The 15,920-nt window shown below is 41.9% G+C and overlaps 1 protein-coding gene across 2 annotated transcripts in view; it reads left to right on the top strand.

Moving 5' to 3' along the window:
- GOLIM4 (golgi integral membrane protein 4) overlaps positions 1 to 15,568 on the top strand; it is a 66,646-nt gene extending 51,078 nt beyond the window's left edge. For both annotated transcript variants that reach the window (XM_053390469.1, XM_053390468.1), the window contains 6 exons: positions 1,132 to 1,208; positions 1,547 to 1,665; positions 9,917 to 10,084; positions 11,756 to 11,824; positions 13,450 to 13,524; positions 14,605 to 15,568. In XM_053390469.1, the coding sequence (XP_053246444.1) occupies positions 1,132 to 1,208; positions 1,547 to 1,665; positions 9,917 to 10,084; positions 11,756 to 11,824; positions 13,450 to 13,524; positions 14,605 to 14,769 (673 nt within the window). In that variant the 3' untranslated portion in view covers positions 14,770 to 15,568. The remainder of the gene's footprint in view (positions 1 to 1,131; positions 1,209 to 1,546; positions 1,666 to 9,916; positions 10,085 to 11,755; positions 11,825 to 13,449; positions 13,525 to 14,604) is intronic.
- The last annotated feature ends 352 nt before the right edge of the window (positions 15,569 to 15,920 follow it).

The following is a 15,920-nucleotide window of genomic DNA, read 5'->3' as shown; positions in this document are numbered from 1 at the left end:
GAAGGAAATAAGCAGCTATTCTATCTTTAAAAGACATCTGAAGGCAGCCCTGTTTAGGGACGTTTTTAATATTTAATGCTGTATTGTTTTTAACACTCGATTGAGAGCCGCCCAGAGTGGCTGGGGAAACTCAGCCAGATGGGCGGGGTATAAATAAATTATATTATTATTATTATTATTATTATTATTATTATTATTAGCATTTGTACAGTGAACAACATTTCAGCCATTCAGAGCAAAAGGTTTTGCATACATGCATCTCTCCAGTCTGCATTCATTATCACAGTTCCCCTCATGGAAACCCTGCACTTTGCAGAGGATTCTGGGAACAGGTGTGTGTGTTCTGGGGGGGCGCACTCACTTGGTGTCCTGGGTTGGGTTATTCTTCCCACTCATGAAAGAGCACCCTCTCTTGCCATCTCACACTCACAGTGCAGCTAGCAATGGCCCTGTACTTCCGCATGGGTGCATTGTGTTGCTGTGGCAAAACATGTAAAGTGGGAGGTGCAGCCCGCAATGGGGGAAGGCTACCTTCCTCACCAACACATTCTGTAATACAAAGAGGTGCCTAGTTGGCCCAAACCCCAACAAAGGAGCAAATGGCAGGCATTGGTCTTCCATCTTTTCTCATGAGGATGTGTGCCCCTGAGTTGTTGCTGGACCCCCATTGCCCATCATCAGTATACCTGAAGGAGCGTCTCCACCTCCATCGTTCTGCCCGGACACTGAGGTCCGGTGCTGAGGGCCTTTGGCGGTTCCCTCACTGTGAAAAGTGAGGTTACAGGGGACCAGGCAGAGGGCCTTCTCGGTAGTGGCACCCGCCCTGTGGAACACCCTCCCACCAGATATCAAAGAAAAAATAACTACCAAACTTTTAGAAGACATCTGTAGGCAGCCCTGTTTAGGGAAGCTTTTAATGTTCCAGATGGGCGGGGTATAAATAATAAATTATGATGATGATGATGATCATCATCATCATCATCCCTGGCCATGCTGGCCATGCTGGCAGGGGCTGATGGGAGTTGTAGTCCAACAACCTCTGGAGGGCGATAGGTACTCCACCCCTGTTTTAACAACAATAAAAATCCCCTTGTGAATCCGAATTAACCCCTCTGTATAATGTTTCTCCAGCCACCAATCCCATTACGACAACCTGGATCAGGATATTGTGCAAGGAGAAGAACAAGGTGCCCAGGAAGAAGAAGAAAGTAAGTGACGTTCTCTCCAACCCTTGTCTTTAACGCTGTCTTTGAAATAGGACATGTGTGTAATTGAAAATGCAATCAATGAGTTGGCCATATTTAAAGCAGGTAAAGCCCAGCTTGGCTTATTTCTGGATTTCATGGCCAGTGGAGAAGGGGAGGGGCTCATTCATCTCTATCTTGTTTTGCCGAAATTTTCTCTGTACACATTATCCAACTTTCATACGTCTTGAATTGCACATGGAAGCTGTTCCTTTCGTGGCTTACAAATACTGTGTTCCGCTTACGCGGCCTTTCTGAATGGAAGGAGGGCTGAATGAATGATCTGAATTGCCTTTGATCAGATTACGATCGGCAGAACCAGCACCCAGATGAAGCGGAGGAAGAAGACCACAATAATGCAAATGGACAACAGGATCATGAACTGGACCACCGAGCAGAGAGCGAGCAGAATGAAGAACCGGTGAGTGGGAATAGCATACATTGATATTTTAAAATTGCACTTTGGGGCAATTCTATAACAGACATCAATAGACATGAATCTAGCTAAATCAGTAATTGTGTGTCAAGCACCATGCTGTAGGTGCTTTTTCTTGTAACAGAGGCAGAAGCAAGGCTTGTCTGGCCTAGAGGTACTGCCTGGGATTGTCGGTGACACTGACTGGGGCCACCATCTTAAGTTTTCCCAGGTATTTTGTGACAGCCATTTTTTTTTAAGAAAAACAACAGTTCCACAGAATGTTTGGAGCATTGCATTTTGGGAAAACTACGATGGTGGCCAGGAGCCCATTCAGCAGTACATTGCAGAGCCCTCCTCATCAGCTGGCTCTGAGGCTGGTGGTCCTGTGTTAAAAGCAAAAAAACAAATAAATAAATGGGGTGTGGTAACATCAGAGAACAAAAAAGTAGGCCAAGAATCTTGCCGTATCTTGAAATAGTAAATCAGTTTCTTCAGAATTCAAGGAAGGAAGGGTTAGGGAGGAAGTACGAATAATAACAGCTAGCATTTATATAGCACTTTCATGTCGTCAAAGCGTTTCATGTTTTGTTTTACACACATATGCCTTTATCTTCGGTTTTATATCCTGCCTTTCTAAGCAAATGCTACTTCAATGTGATTTGCAACAAATTTAAAACAAAAGCCACTTAATAGCTCAATTTAGACTGCAGTCAAGCATCTCTCTCTCTCACTCACACTCACACACACACAGCAATAAAGCCAGCTGATCTTGGCAAGACAGGCAATTATTCTCTCCACATAGCGAAGGTTGAGGTGAGAGAGGGTGGCTTGTTTATAAGGCAGTTTCTTAAGTTCATGGCAGGAGTGAGATTGTCTCCAAGGGGTTCCTGGTTTGCAGCTGAACATTGAAAATGAAATATTGAAATACTTTATTGTCACTTGTACAACTTGTATACAGTGAGATTGCCCAAGCACCCCCCACTCAGCTCTCTTAGTTTTATTTCCCCTCGTTTACTGACGCACACCCACCAAACCCGAAAGTCAGTTGCCCTGTTGTTTTGTTTTGTTTTGTTTTATAATATTTTTATTAAGCAATTTTTATATTCATACAAACAAAACATACATAAACAAACAATGGACAAAAAACAAAACAAGAAACAAGTACCATTTCATGTCCTAATTTCTTAAACTTTTCTTCTTCGACTTCCTCATGCCTCCCGTTTCTGTATTCCAAATTCTAATCAATTGTTCAGCAAATCTTCCCTTATTTTACTGTAAATTTAAGCTAATCATCTTTATTCTCCTTGTCTTAACCATTACTGATAGTAACCATTTACTTTAGTCCAACATCATTCTAACTGTCATTGATTTTGTAATATTTCTTTAAATAGTCCTTAAACTTTTTCCATTCTTCTTCCGCCGCTTCTTTTCCCTGGTTTCGGATTCTGCTCGTCATTTCTGCCAAGCCCATATAGTCCATCACCTTCATCTGCCATTCTTCCAGTGTGGGTAAATCTTGCGTCTTCCAGTACTTCGCAATGAGTATTCTAGCTGCTGTTGTGGCGTACATAAAGAAAGTTATGTCTGTCTTTGACACCCCCTGGCCGACAATACCCAAGAGAAAGGCCTCTGGTTTCTTGGGGAAAGTATATTTAAATACCTTTTTCAGTTCATTATAGATCATTTCCCAGAATGCCTTAATCTTCGGGCACGTCCACCAGAGGTGAAAGAATGTACCTTCCTTTTCCTTACATTTCCAACATTTATTGTCAGGCAAATGGTAAATCTTTGCAAGCTTGACTGGGGTTATGTACCACCTATAGATCATTTTCATAATATTCTCTCTTAGGGCATTACATGCCGTAAATTTCATCCCGGTCGTCCACAACTTTTCCCAATCAGCAAACAAAATATTATGACCAATGTCCTGAGCCCATTTAATCATAGCTGATTTAACCGTTTCATCTTGTGTATTCCATTTCAGCAGAAGATTATACATTTTTGACAAATTCTTAGTACTGGATTCTAACAATTCAGTCTCCAATTTTGATTTTTCCACCTGGAAACCAATTTTACTGTCCAATTTAAATACTTCATTTATTTGGTGATAATGCAACCAATCTCTCACCTTCCCTTTTAGTTTCTCAAAACTCTGCAATCTCAGTTTGTCCCCTTCCTTTTCCAGAATTTCCCAATATCTTGGCCATTTCGACTCCATATTTAACTTTTTAACTGCCTTAGCTTCCATTGGCGACAACCACCTAGGAGTTTTATTTTCCAGCAAATCTTTATATCTGACCCAGACATTTAATAGTGCTTTTCTGACAATATGGTTTTTAAAACTTTTGTGCGCTTTAACCTTGTCATACCACAGATATGCATGCCACCCAAAAATATTGTTAAAACCTTCCAAATCCAAAATGTCTGTGTTTTCAAGAAGCAGCCAATCTTTTAGCCAGCAGAAAGCTGCCGCTTCATAGTACAATTTAAAGTCTGGCAGGGCAAACCCCCCTCTTTCCTTTGAATCCGTTAATATCTTAAATTTTATTCTGGGCTTCTTGCCCTGCCAGACAAATTTAGATATATCTTTCTGCCACTTCTTGAAACAGTCCATTTTATCCATTATTTATAATGCTTGAAACAAAAACAACATTCTTGGCAATACATTCATTTTTATAACTGCAATTCGGCCTAACAAGGAAAGCTTCAAGTTTGACCAAATCTCCAGGTCTTTTTTCACTTCTGTCCAAGTTTTTTCATAATTGTCTTTAAATAAATTCACATTCTTAGCTGTCATATTCACACCCAGGTATTTCACTTTTTTAACCACAGTCAACCCCGTCTCATTCTGAAACCTTTCTTTTTCAATCTGTGTTAAATTTTTCTCCAATACCTTAGTTTTTAACTTATTCAATTTAAATCCTGCCATTTGACCAAACTCTTGAATTATTTCCAAAACTCTTTTCGTACTAGCTTCTGGCTCTTGTAAAGTAAGTACTAGGTCATCTGCAAATGCTCTCAATTTGTATTGTTTAGCTCCGACCTGAACCCCTTTGACCAACTGGTCCTTCCTAATCATATTAAGCAAAACCTCCAGGACCGATATAAAAAGTAATGGGGAGATAGGGCACCCCTGACGTGTCCCTTTTTCAATCTTGAACTCTTCTGTTACCACATTATTTACAATTAATTTTGCTTTCTGTTCAGAGTATATTGCACTTATACCGTTTTCAAACCCTTGGCCTACCCCCATCCCCCGAAGGTTCTTCAACATGAAACTCCAAGATATATTGTCAAAGGCTTTCTCGGCATCCACAAATATCAAAACAGCCTTAGTATTTATATTCACTTCCAGCTTCTCCAAAATGTCAATTATATTCCTTACATTATCCGACAAATGCCTTTTCGGGAGAAAGCCCGCTTGGTCCCCATGAATCTCCTCCATCAAAACTCTTTTCAATCTCTTTGCTAAAACATCAGCAAAAATTTTGTAATCCACATTTAATAACGAGATGGGTCGGTAGTTCTTAAGTTGGGTCTTTTCAGTCTCTGTCTTTGGTATAAGTGTGATGTAGGTCTCCCTCCACGTATCTGGTGCCCTTCTCCCCTCAATGATTTCATTGCAGACTTCCTTCAAAGGTTGTATAAGTCCTTCCTTCAAAACTTTGTAATATTTGGAAGTCAATCCATCCGGTCCAGGTGATTTGCCCAGCGTCGTGTTTTGAATGGCATCTTCTATTTCCTGTGCTGATATCTCCTGGTTCAAAATCGTCTTACTTTCCTGCGAAATCTTTTTCAGCCCATTTTTCTCGAGGAATTGTTGTATATCTGTTTCTTTCTGCGGCCCTTGTGTATACAGTTGTCTAAAGTAGCTCTGAAAACAGTTCCTAATTTCCACTGGGTTGCATATATTCTTTCCCTCCACTTCTAGGTTTGTTACCGTGTTGAGTTTTTGTCTCTTCTTTATTTGCCAAGCCAATAACTTGCCACATTTATCTGCAGATTCAAAAGTCTTTTGTCTCATTTGTTTAATTTTCCATTCTATTTCTTGATTCATCAGTTCCATATATTGTGTTTGGTACAGTTTAATTTCTCTCAAAATCTCTTGCGATTTTGGCTTCAGTCTTAATTTCCTTTCCCCTTCTTTTATCTTTTCCAAAATTTTCTCTTTCCTCTCGTTTTGCTTTCTTTTCTTTAATGTATTTTGTTGTATCAAGAACCCTCTCATCACGGCTTTACTTGCGTCCCATACTATTCTTTTTTCTACTTTAGTCCTTAAATTAATTTCAAAATAATCTTTCAGAGTTTTTTGGGCCTTTTTACAGATCTCCTCGTCTCTAAATAAGGTGTCATTCATTCTCCATCTGAAGGAACCAGTTGTTGTTTGCTTCATCACCATCTTTACTGCGTTATGGTCGGAGAGAGTTTTTGGGCAGATTTCCACTTTCTTTATATTCGACGCCATACTGCTAGTCACCCAAATTTGGTCAATCCGAGTCCATGTCATTTTGGCTTCAGAAAAGAAGGTTCCCTCTCTCTCTAATGGGTGTTTTGTTCTCCAAATGTCAATCAAGTCCATATTGTCAGTCATTTCAAAAAAAGTTTTTGGTAGTCTTCCATCTTTTGTAACAACCTGTCTTTGTGCTTTGTCCATATTTGTTGAAACTACTCCATTCATGTCCCCCATCATGATTAATTTGTAATCCATATAGTCCATTAAAGTCTCATGCAACTTCTTAAAGAATTCTGCTTTCCCTTCATTTGGTGCATATATTCCCACTATCAAAAATTTTTCTCCTTGGAATTGAATTTCAATTGCCAAATATCTTCCTTGGTCATCTTTAAAGATTTGTTTCGGTTGCAGATTTTCCTTTGCATAGATCACCACTCCTCTCTTTTTTACTCTGTCTGAAGATATAAATTCTTGTCCCAGTCTCTTGTTTATTAATAATTTTCTGTGTACTCTTATCACATGAGTCTCTTGTAGGCAAATCAAGTCCAATTGGTCTTTCTTTAGAGCATGAAATATATTTTTCCTTTTTCGGGGATTGTTTAGACCGTTACAATTCCAGGTTAGAAGTTGCAAAGCCATGATGGGGTTACTTGCTTCCTCCTACAGCTCCCAGTTGTTGTTCGTCTTTTGTCGGTGGTTCTGTGTCCGTATCTAGTGATCCCTTGCTTGAAGGGTGTCCTTCTCCTGGATAGGTCTCTTTCTGTAGGTCTTCTTCGTGTTCTCCCAGGAACTTGTCTTTATCACTCACTGTTTTTATTCTTCTTTTCTTCCCCTTGTATTTAAAAGACAGGCCTTGGGGAAACTCCCACCTGAATGGTATGTAGTTCCTTTTCAGCAGTGTCACCAAATCCTTGTAAGGACCTCTTGCATCCAAAATACTTTTGGGAATGTCTTTAAAGATCTCAATATAAAAATCTTCAATTCGAAGGGTTGTTTGGTAGTGCAGGTTCAATATTTTATCTCTCTCTTCCTTGGTTCTTAAAGTTATCAGACAGTCTCTGGGTCTATTCTTCCTCTGCCTTATTCCCAACCTAAATGCACTCTCTATCTTGAACTCATCTTCTTTCAGCTCCTGCTTCCAAAAGTCAGAAAACTCTTTTGTCAGGTAATCCACCAAGTTATCTCCTTCCTTTTCCGGCACAAGTCTGATCCTTAAGTTCTTCTCCTTGCGTTGCATATCCTGCATAGAAAGTGCCAGTTCATACTCATCTAGTTTCTTGTACACCGGTGGAAATTTTACCTCAGCAGCAGTAGCAATTTCCTTAGCTTCCTCAGCTATCTTTCGTGTTGTGGATGAATCTTCCAGTAATTTCCCAATTGCTTCTGCATTGGAGTTCACTTTGTTCCCGAGGTCAGTTATACTTTTAGTATTTAAATCAATTTTCCCAGAGATTTCTTCAATTTTCTTATTTGTTTCAGCACCTTGCTTCTTTAGTTCCTCTAAAGAGTCATTTATTTTTCCCAATGCCTTTGCAAACGCTTCCTCAGAAGACATTGTTTTCACTCTTGCCTTTGTGACAGCTGCAGTTCCCGAGGCCCCTGATACAGAGGCCCTTCTTTGCGTAGAAAGGTCGACTTTGTATTGTCTACCAGATCTCAAAGTTGTTTCTTGTGAGTCTTCTTTCTGTTTACCATCTGCCATAACAAAGTCTTTCACTCAAGGTCATTCCCACACTCTTAAGCTGTCAGAAGAGAAAAGTTCTCAGGTTTTAAATTCCACTTGTTGCTGAAACTATTCACAAATCCACTAGAGGGCGTAAAGTCAGTTCTTAGACTTCAAGTTATTCCCACACCTTCCAAAAGGCAAAAGCCCTCCTAGTCCCTTTCTTTATAAAAGATCCAAATCAATAGTATCCTGCAGATAACTTACTATATAGCAAAATAGAATGTTTCAAGTTGAGAGTAGCCAGAGTCAATATTACAGTTACTTTCTAACCTTTTTGTAACAACCGTCCTTAGCTGGTTCCTTTCCTCCAGCAGTCCGACCCCCAGGTAGAGGAGCAGCAGTAAACAGTTCAATTTCTTTTAAAACAGGCAGGAAATCTCTTTAAAGTCTTCTCCCCCCCCCCTCCTGCCTTCTGGGGAGGGAGTTCTTTACTTGGTGTTGGATTTCTTAGCTCGCAAATTCTCCTGTCAAAAGTTACAGCTTGAATGCCTTTCGCTTTAATCTTGCTGCAGAACGGAAAGCAGACTTCCTTTTTAGTGCTTGTCCGTCTCGGTGCCCAATTTCTTTAATTTTAGCGTCCAATTTTAATGTAAGCTCAATCCTACTCACGGAAAGTTGCTCTTTTTTAATCCAAATTCTCGGGAAGAAGTCAGCGCTCTCCGCTAATGGCGACGCGGCTTCGCTTCGCAGGCTGGGTGAAAGCGACTCTCAGCACCGCTCCACACACCCTCCGCTGATCTTTAGCCTTTAAAAAGGCTATTTCACAACGTCGGGGGGGCGCAAAGGTGCCCGCCGAGTCTCCAGTTCACAGGCTACGCGCCTGTGATTTTTGAGGGTCCCCGCTCCGCCGTAGCTGACAGGACCCGAACCCACGAAGCAGATCTCTCCCGGAGCTCCGGGAGAAATCCGCCATTAAGCGCTGGCGCTAACCCGGAAGTGTCAGTTGCCCTGTTGTTATCTTTTCATTCAGCAGCCTAACAGCCCACGGATAGAAGCTGTTCTTTACCCTGTTGGTGCAAATAATCATGCTTCTATATCTTCTGCCTGAGGGCAGGAGATCAAGAAAGTGCCGGCCAGGGTGTGAATCATCCCTGAGAATTTTCCTCACTCTCCCGAGGCAATGTTCTTCCGCTATTTCATCCAGTGGATTCACGGGACAGCCCATAATATCTTGTCCTGTATTCAGCACCCTCTGTAGGCACTTCCTATCAGTTGATGTCAAACCAGCGTACCACACCGTTATGCAGTATGAAAGGACACTTTCTATTGTTGACCGGTAGAAGGAGATCCTCAAATGCTGATTGACATTGTTCTTTCGCAATACTCTGAGGAGATGGAGTCTCTCTTGGGCTTTCTTAGCTGCTATGCTACACAGGCTTGATGGATCAAGCTTGGAAGTAGGAAGAGATGTGCTCAGATCACTATGGCCCTGTCAGTTTTAACACAGTGAGCACCTGCCTCCTTGCTCCTCTTATAGTGGTGCCCCTTGACTGGGAGTGGATGCTGTAAAGAATTACCCTGGGTGTACTAACTTGTAAGTCTTTATTAAACCTACTAGGGCAAGTCACTTTCTCTCCTGGTTTGACCTACTTCACAGGGCTGCTTTAAGGATCAAGAAGTCTGGCCCTGATCCTGCGGCCTTTGGGTCTCTAAGCTGCCATCCCATACACTCAGTTCAACAGCTGAGAGTTGGCTGGGTGCCCACCAGACTTTTTAATTTGCAGCCGCTGGAGATTTGCATCTGGGTATATGTCTCCTTGTGGTGAATGGCTCTGAGACCCCCGTGTATAGGGTGGTATATAAATTCAATAAATAAATAAAAAATAAAAAATCAGAAATGTAAAGTAGTATCTAGTACCAATGCTACTCAGAGTAGACCCATTGACGTTAATGGGAATGACTTAATTTCAGTGAGCCTACTCTGAATAGGGCTTCATTGAGTACAACCCATAGATTGTAACTTTGCCTGCTCTTGAAAATCTAAAGCAGATCTGAGTGATATGTTGGATATGGACCTAAGTCGACGTTGTTGTGAAATGCACTTTATTCTTTACTGAAATTCTCTTGAAATGCAGAAGACAGCCGGGGATGATGTCAACCCAGCTGATGACCCCAACAATCAAGGGGAAGATGAGTTTGAGGAAGCAGAGCAGGAGAGGGAAGAGAACCTGCCTGACGAGAATAAGCAACTGAAGCCGAATAACCCAAAACAAGGGAACCCTGAAATGGAGGAACATTTAGTGGTCAGTATACAAAAGGCCATAGCTATCAAGTGGAGGCCCTGTTTCAAACAAAGGCTGCAGCTTCTAGGGATGTCCTGCATGTATGAAATAGCCATTGCAAATAGGCATTTCACCTCACACATAATGCATTGCAACGCATGACTTGTTTGCTGGTCATTGAGGGTTTTTTTCTAGACAAAAGTGGGTTTCCCATTACATTAGGCTTCCACGGGGTTGCTCTGCTTTGCATTCTGCCACACCTTCCTTCCAACTGCAACAAGGAGAATTTCCTAAAATGACCACATGTGAAGTTTGCCGCAGCTGATTTGCTTCATTTATTTACACCTCTCTTTCATGATCCTGGGACACGGGTGGTGCTGTGGTCTAAACCACAGAGCCTAGGGCTTGCCAATCAGAAGGTTGGCGGTTCGAATCCCGGTGACGGGGTAAGCTCCCGTTGTTCGATCCCAGCTCCTGCCCACCTAGCAGTTCGAAAGCACATCAAGTGCAAGTAGATAAATAGGTACCACTCTGGCGGGAAGGTAAACGGCGTTTCCGTGCACTGCTCTGGTTCGCCAGAAGCGGCTTAGTCATGCTGGCCACATGACCCGGAACCTGTCTGCGGTCAAACGCCGGCTCCCTCGGCCTATAGAGTGAGATGAGTGCCCAAACCTCAGAGTCGTCTCTGACTGGACCTAATGGTCAGGGGTACCTTTACCTTTCATGATCCTACTCAGGGCAGCATATGTCAGGTTTCTGGGTAGTGTCCTATTAAGCTTAAATGTTCAAGAATAAGCTCCGGAATTGCTCCCCTCTTCCCGTTAACCACAGTGCAGTGTTGCATTGACACCAGTCTTTATTGTGGCAATGGGCTCTCTTGTAACCAGGATTTTTTTATGTGCTTTAAATGCTTCGACTTTCATTGACCAATGTCAAAAGAATGCTAAAAGCATAGTTTAGAATAAGCTCCATTGAACACGGCCGATTTTACTTCTCATATATAGGGTTATGCTGCAAGCATGTCTTTCCTTACTACTGCTTTTAAATGGTAATTTCTGCCTCTTCCAGGCTCCCTCTTAATGTAGTCACTTTTTTTGCATTGTATATATAGAATTTTATTAAGTTTTCTGTTTTACAACTTAAAATACTAATTTTACATCTTTAAGATATCAATCTTCTCTTTCCATGGTTCATTTTACATGTTATAAATCCCTGCATATTTTACAAAAACTATACCTTTCAGTATTCCATTATTGCATCCATTATTGGTCACTTGCTCACTGATTGCAAAATGCATAAGCTGCTTTGAGTGCACGCTAATGTAGAAACATCGGGTTTATGTTACACAAATCTATTTTAATTTGTTAGATTTATACCATGCTCTTCCTCCCCAAAGGGAGTCCAGGATGACTAAGTTCTGGTTGTAATAAAACTGTGGCTAGCTTTAACTATGGTTGGTTTCTTAACTATAAACTCCGGTAGAGGAACAGTAATTGCTGCTAAAAGACAAAACAAAACTATACCTGCACAGACCTCCTGGTGAAGGGTGAGCATTGGAAATCAAATCCTTGCCATGTTGCATCCTTCTTTTTTGTAGTTATGCCTCTCCTGGATGCCCTGGAATTGATTTTAAATAAGTAAGTCAGTGCATGATTTTTAGAGATATTAGCTATGGAATGTGTTTGTCCTCAGATGGTGGGTAACCCTGATCAGCAAGAAGACAATGTGGATGAGCAGTACCAGGAAGAGGGAGAAGAAGAGGTAAGGAACCTGAGGACACACACTTCTCTGGTTGTGAGGATTATTGCTGGGCGGGGGAGCAGAATGTATGCACCACAAGTGCTTTGGAGGAAGAATGTGCTAAAAATATGATAAGTACCATACTTTTCCGTGTATAAGTCTATGTTTTTTTCAGTATGGTGTTGCAGTGGTTAAGAGCGGTAGTCACGTAATCTGGGGAACCGGGTTCGCGTCTCCGCTCCTCCACATGCAGCTGCTGCGTGACCTTGGGCTAGTCATACTTCTCTGAAGTCTCTCAGCCTCACTCACCTCACAGAGTGTTTGTTGTGGGGGAGGAAGGTTAGCCGCTTTGAGACTCCTTCGGGTAGTGATAAAGCGGGATATCAAATCCAAACAACTCCTCTTCTTCTTCTTCTTCTTCTTCTTCTTCTTCTTCTTCTTCTTCTTCTTTTTCTTCTTCTATCTTCTTCTTTAAAAATCATGCTAAAAAGTGGGGGTCGTCTTTTGGGGGGTCGTGGGGGTAGTGCATAGGGTGGATGTTTGATTGGTTGTTGCCATGGCTGTCAGCGGCTATTGTGTGTGTTATTGGTTGCTGCGTCAATGGGTGGTGTTGATTGGTTGACGCTCTGGCAGTTGGTTGGGTGATTGGCAGCTTCTGCTGGCGATGGGACAGATGGGAGGCGATTTTCGTCAATGCCCCCTTAAAAAAGCCCAACAACCCTGGGTAATCCCCCCCAAAAAGCTGAACAACTCTGTGCCATCTCCCCCCATTTTCTTAAATTTGAGTCCCAAAATAGGGGGCGTCTTATACATGGAGGCATGTTATACATGGAAAAGTACGCTAACATCGACAAGAGCCAAAGCAGCAGCTCTCTTAATTGTCAGCATATATCTGTATTATTACTATTTAAGTTCCTTACCCGTTCTTTACCATACGGTCCCAAGGCTGGTTACAGCATTTTTTTAAATTAAAAAAACACTGTATTAAAAACAGTTCAAAAGAAAGAGATTTGCTGTACACTCAACTGCAACCCTTCCCTGTAGGATATGGGAGAAAGAAAATGGAATATATTGAGTACAATTGAGTTCTTGCGGCTGGGAAATGAACCAAAGCATATTCTAGGAGATAGGAGGAGAAAATCCCCCTTTTTCTGCAGGTCAAGGCACTTTGGGTCCTCCTATATGCATATGTATTTATTGAATGTTTTCTTCCTCTATTATGCATTGCAAAGGTATGTCTTCAGTGTGGCGTAGTGGTTAGAGTGCCGGACTGGGGCCTGGGAGATGAGGGTTCAAATCCCCACTCAACCATGAAACTCATTGGGTGACCTTGGGCCCGTCATTGCCTCTCAGCAGCCTAACCTACCTTACAGGATTGTTGTTGTTGTGGGGATTAAATGAGGAGGATAATTAAACTAATTATCCAAAGAGGTTGTGCAGTCATGTTGGACTGAATTGTTTGTGTATAAAAACCACCTGTTCTCAATACCTTGAGTTCCAGAGGTAGAGAGAGAGAGGGAGAGAGAGAGAGAGAGAAATGGAAGGAAGCAGGATATAAATTCAATGAATGAATGGCCACAAAACTTCAGGTGGCTCCGAATGGGTTCTTACTTCCCCTCCAACTGGGCATATGTTTCTCTTTTCAGGCCCAGGGAGATCTGACCGAGGAGAAGAAGAGGGATCACAACGGCGAGGAGCCATACGGCGAAAATGATGAAAATGTAGGCACACTGCGTAGATGGGGGACTCTCGATAAAACGGGTGGTTAAGGGAGGCTTTGTGTGTTTCCTGCTCCTTGAATATCCAGGTCAGAGATGTCTGCAGAACACTACTGGTCTACGTATAAGATGAGAAAAAGGACAAACTGGTTTCATTCCAGAAAGGAAAGCTTTCTAGAAAGGAAAGTTCATTACCCCACAGTGTGTTCATTTGAAAACAGATATAGGCACTCCTAGCAATGGGAGCATTCACCTGCCCAGTGGCAGTGTGGGTAAGCATATGCCAAGATTGCAATCGCCACTTCCTTTGCCAATTCACCTGGGGCATGTGTAGGGAGGAGAAGGCATGGGTCACCTAGTCAAGAGAAGAGGAGGCTTTTCAAAAGGCATATCAAGTAATCGCACCCAGCTTTGTGGACAGCAGGATCTGGAATCAATCTAGCAGCATTTTGAGGGTGAGCACAATTGATTCTGGATTGAGGAAACGCAACATGTTTTGTGCTGCAAGCAGGTTGTTTGTACGCAGCCCTAGACCCTGACTACTCCAGGCTGAGGAGCAAACAGCTTGCGCTCTTGCAGTTGCTATTGAACGGCCTCCGTGATGCAGTGGAAAGAACACTAGGGCATTCTTGTTTCCCTGGACTATTTGACCTTTGTCAAACAATAAGTGATCAGTTGGCAATGTTGGACAGGTTAATTGGCCCAAACCTCAAGTGTAATTATTGGTATTCTTTTTAGAAGAATTTATAGCAATAGGGTTGAAGGGAGTCTTAAAAGAGCCACAATATGTTGCTCCAGCTGTTTGTCAAAACTTGATCTCCCCCAGTAGAGGATAGTTCGGTTCAAGGCTTTAGTAATCATAGAATTTCAACAGCCTGCAGTAGCACAATAATTCTGTTTTGTTCTGTGCTATGACTGGTGTGTGTGTGTGTGTGTGTGTGTGTGTGTGTGTGTGTGTTAAGAAATATTTCGCCATAGCAAATGCTGCAGAGTTTTATCATCAAATACACGTTTTCCAAAAAGCTGAATAGTATTCTCTTTTGTTATCTTTGTTCTGGGCTTATTATTTTCTCATGCTGCCAGGCTGAAGAAAAAATGAGTGAAGGTGCAGAGCAAGAGCAAGAAGTCCAAGAGGAAAATAATCATAAAGAAGGCCGTGATGAGAACTATGAGGAAGAAGAGGAGGAAGAGGAAGAAGAGGAAGGTGGCGCTGTGGCAGCAAAGGCTCATAGACGAGGGGAAATGTGATTCTTGGTTGAGCTGCAAAATGGCATCTGCTTGGAAAAAAAGAAGAAAATTTTTAGTTGCTAGAGAAGGCCTTTTTATATGTATACATAATTTAAAATTTTTCTCTTAGAAGTCTTTGTGGTTTTATACAAATGCAATATTTTAGGTTAGCATTCCTTTTGTACAAGATTTTAAGTGACAAAAACAAATAGGTGAGGTGGCAACCCCCTTATTTTTCCTCTTTATTTTTATACTATTTCTTTTCTAGAAGTTTGAGGATCAGTTTCAACTTAAATCTGTTTGGCATTGTCCAAACCATGACCAGACTTTAGCTTTCAGGTGTATTTCTGGGGGTTAGGGGGGACCAAACATTAGTGCCTAATCTCTTGGAGTTTGAGAAACGGCTGGCTGCAGGGTTGCACCCATATCTCTGTGAGATGCTGGATTTTACATCCAGCTCTCCATAGGACAGCACATTCGAGCACCTCTGTGTATTCATTTTGATCTGAATGAATTTGGCCAGCACAGTATCTGCAGCATCTAAGTGAACATCACTTGGCAGTTGTGAGTGTGCCAAAAATGGCAGCATTTGAATCCCTTTGCATGTGACACTCATACACACTGGGTGGGACAAATGTTGTGGGTCTATCACACCCTCTTGTTGCTCTGCCTCCTAGAGAGGTGTAATGGATTGGATTAGCTCAATGCAGACATTTGGTCTTACCCATATATATGCAGTACCTAACTCACACAAGTGTGTCACCGCAGGCCATAAAGTATAGATGGATCAAAGGGTTTCTTCTTACCGCTTCAAATATTATGCGCCATTGTACATCTGACCCCAACATTGTTGTCATGTGCTGGTGGAGATAGATCTGTCCTTAGCCTTATTGCCCTATCTCAGGCTGCAATCTCGGAATAAGCCCCAAGGAAAACAATGAAACTTACTTCTGAGTAAACATATTTGGGGTATGACTCTACCACCACTCAAATCCCTTCTAGATCAAAAGAAGATAGATATAGATCGCCCCCATTTGGTTTATTTATCATATGATACACACATTTTGAAGTCACAGTCACAATTTCTTTTTCTTTAGCATTGTGCACCTCTCAAAAAGTTGTGTGGGATTTGTTTTCATTTGTAGACTGTAAAGTGCCTTTCTTAAGGGCTA

This window comes from Podarcis raffonei, chromosome 5, assembly GCF_027172205.1.
Source record: "Podarcis raffonei isolate rPodRaf1 chromosome 5, rPodRaf1.pri, whole genome shotgun sequence".
Lineage (NCBI taxonomy): Eukaryota > Metazoa > Chordata > Lepidosauria > Squamata > Lacertidae > Podarcis > Podarcis raffonei.
This window is presented reverse-complemented; position numbering and strand designations above follow the sequence as displayed.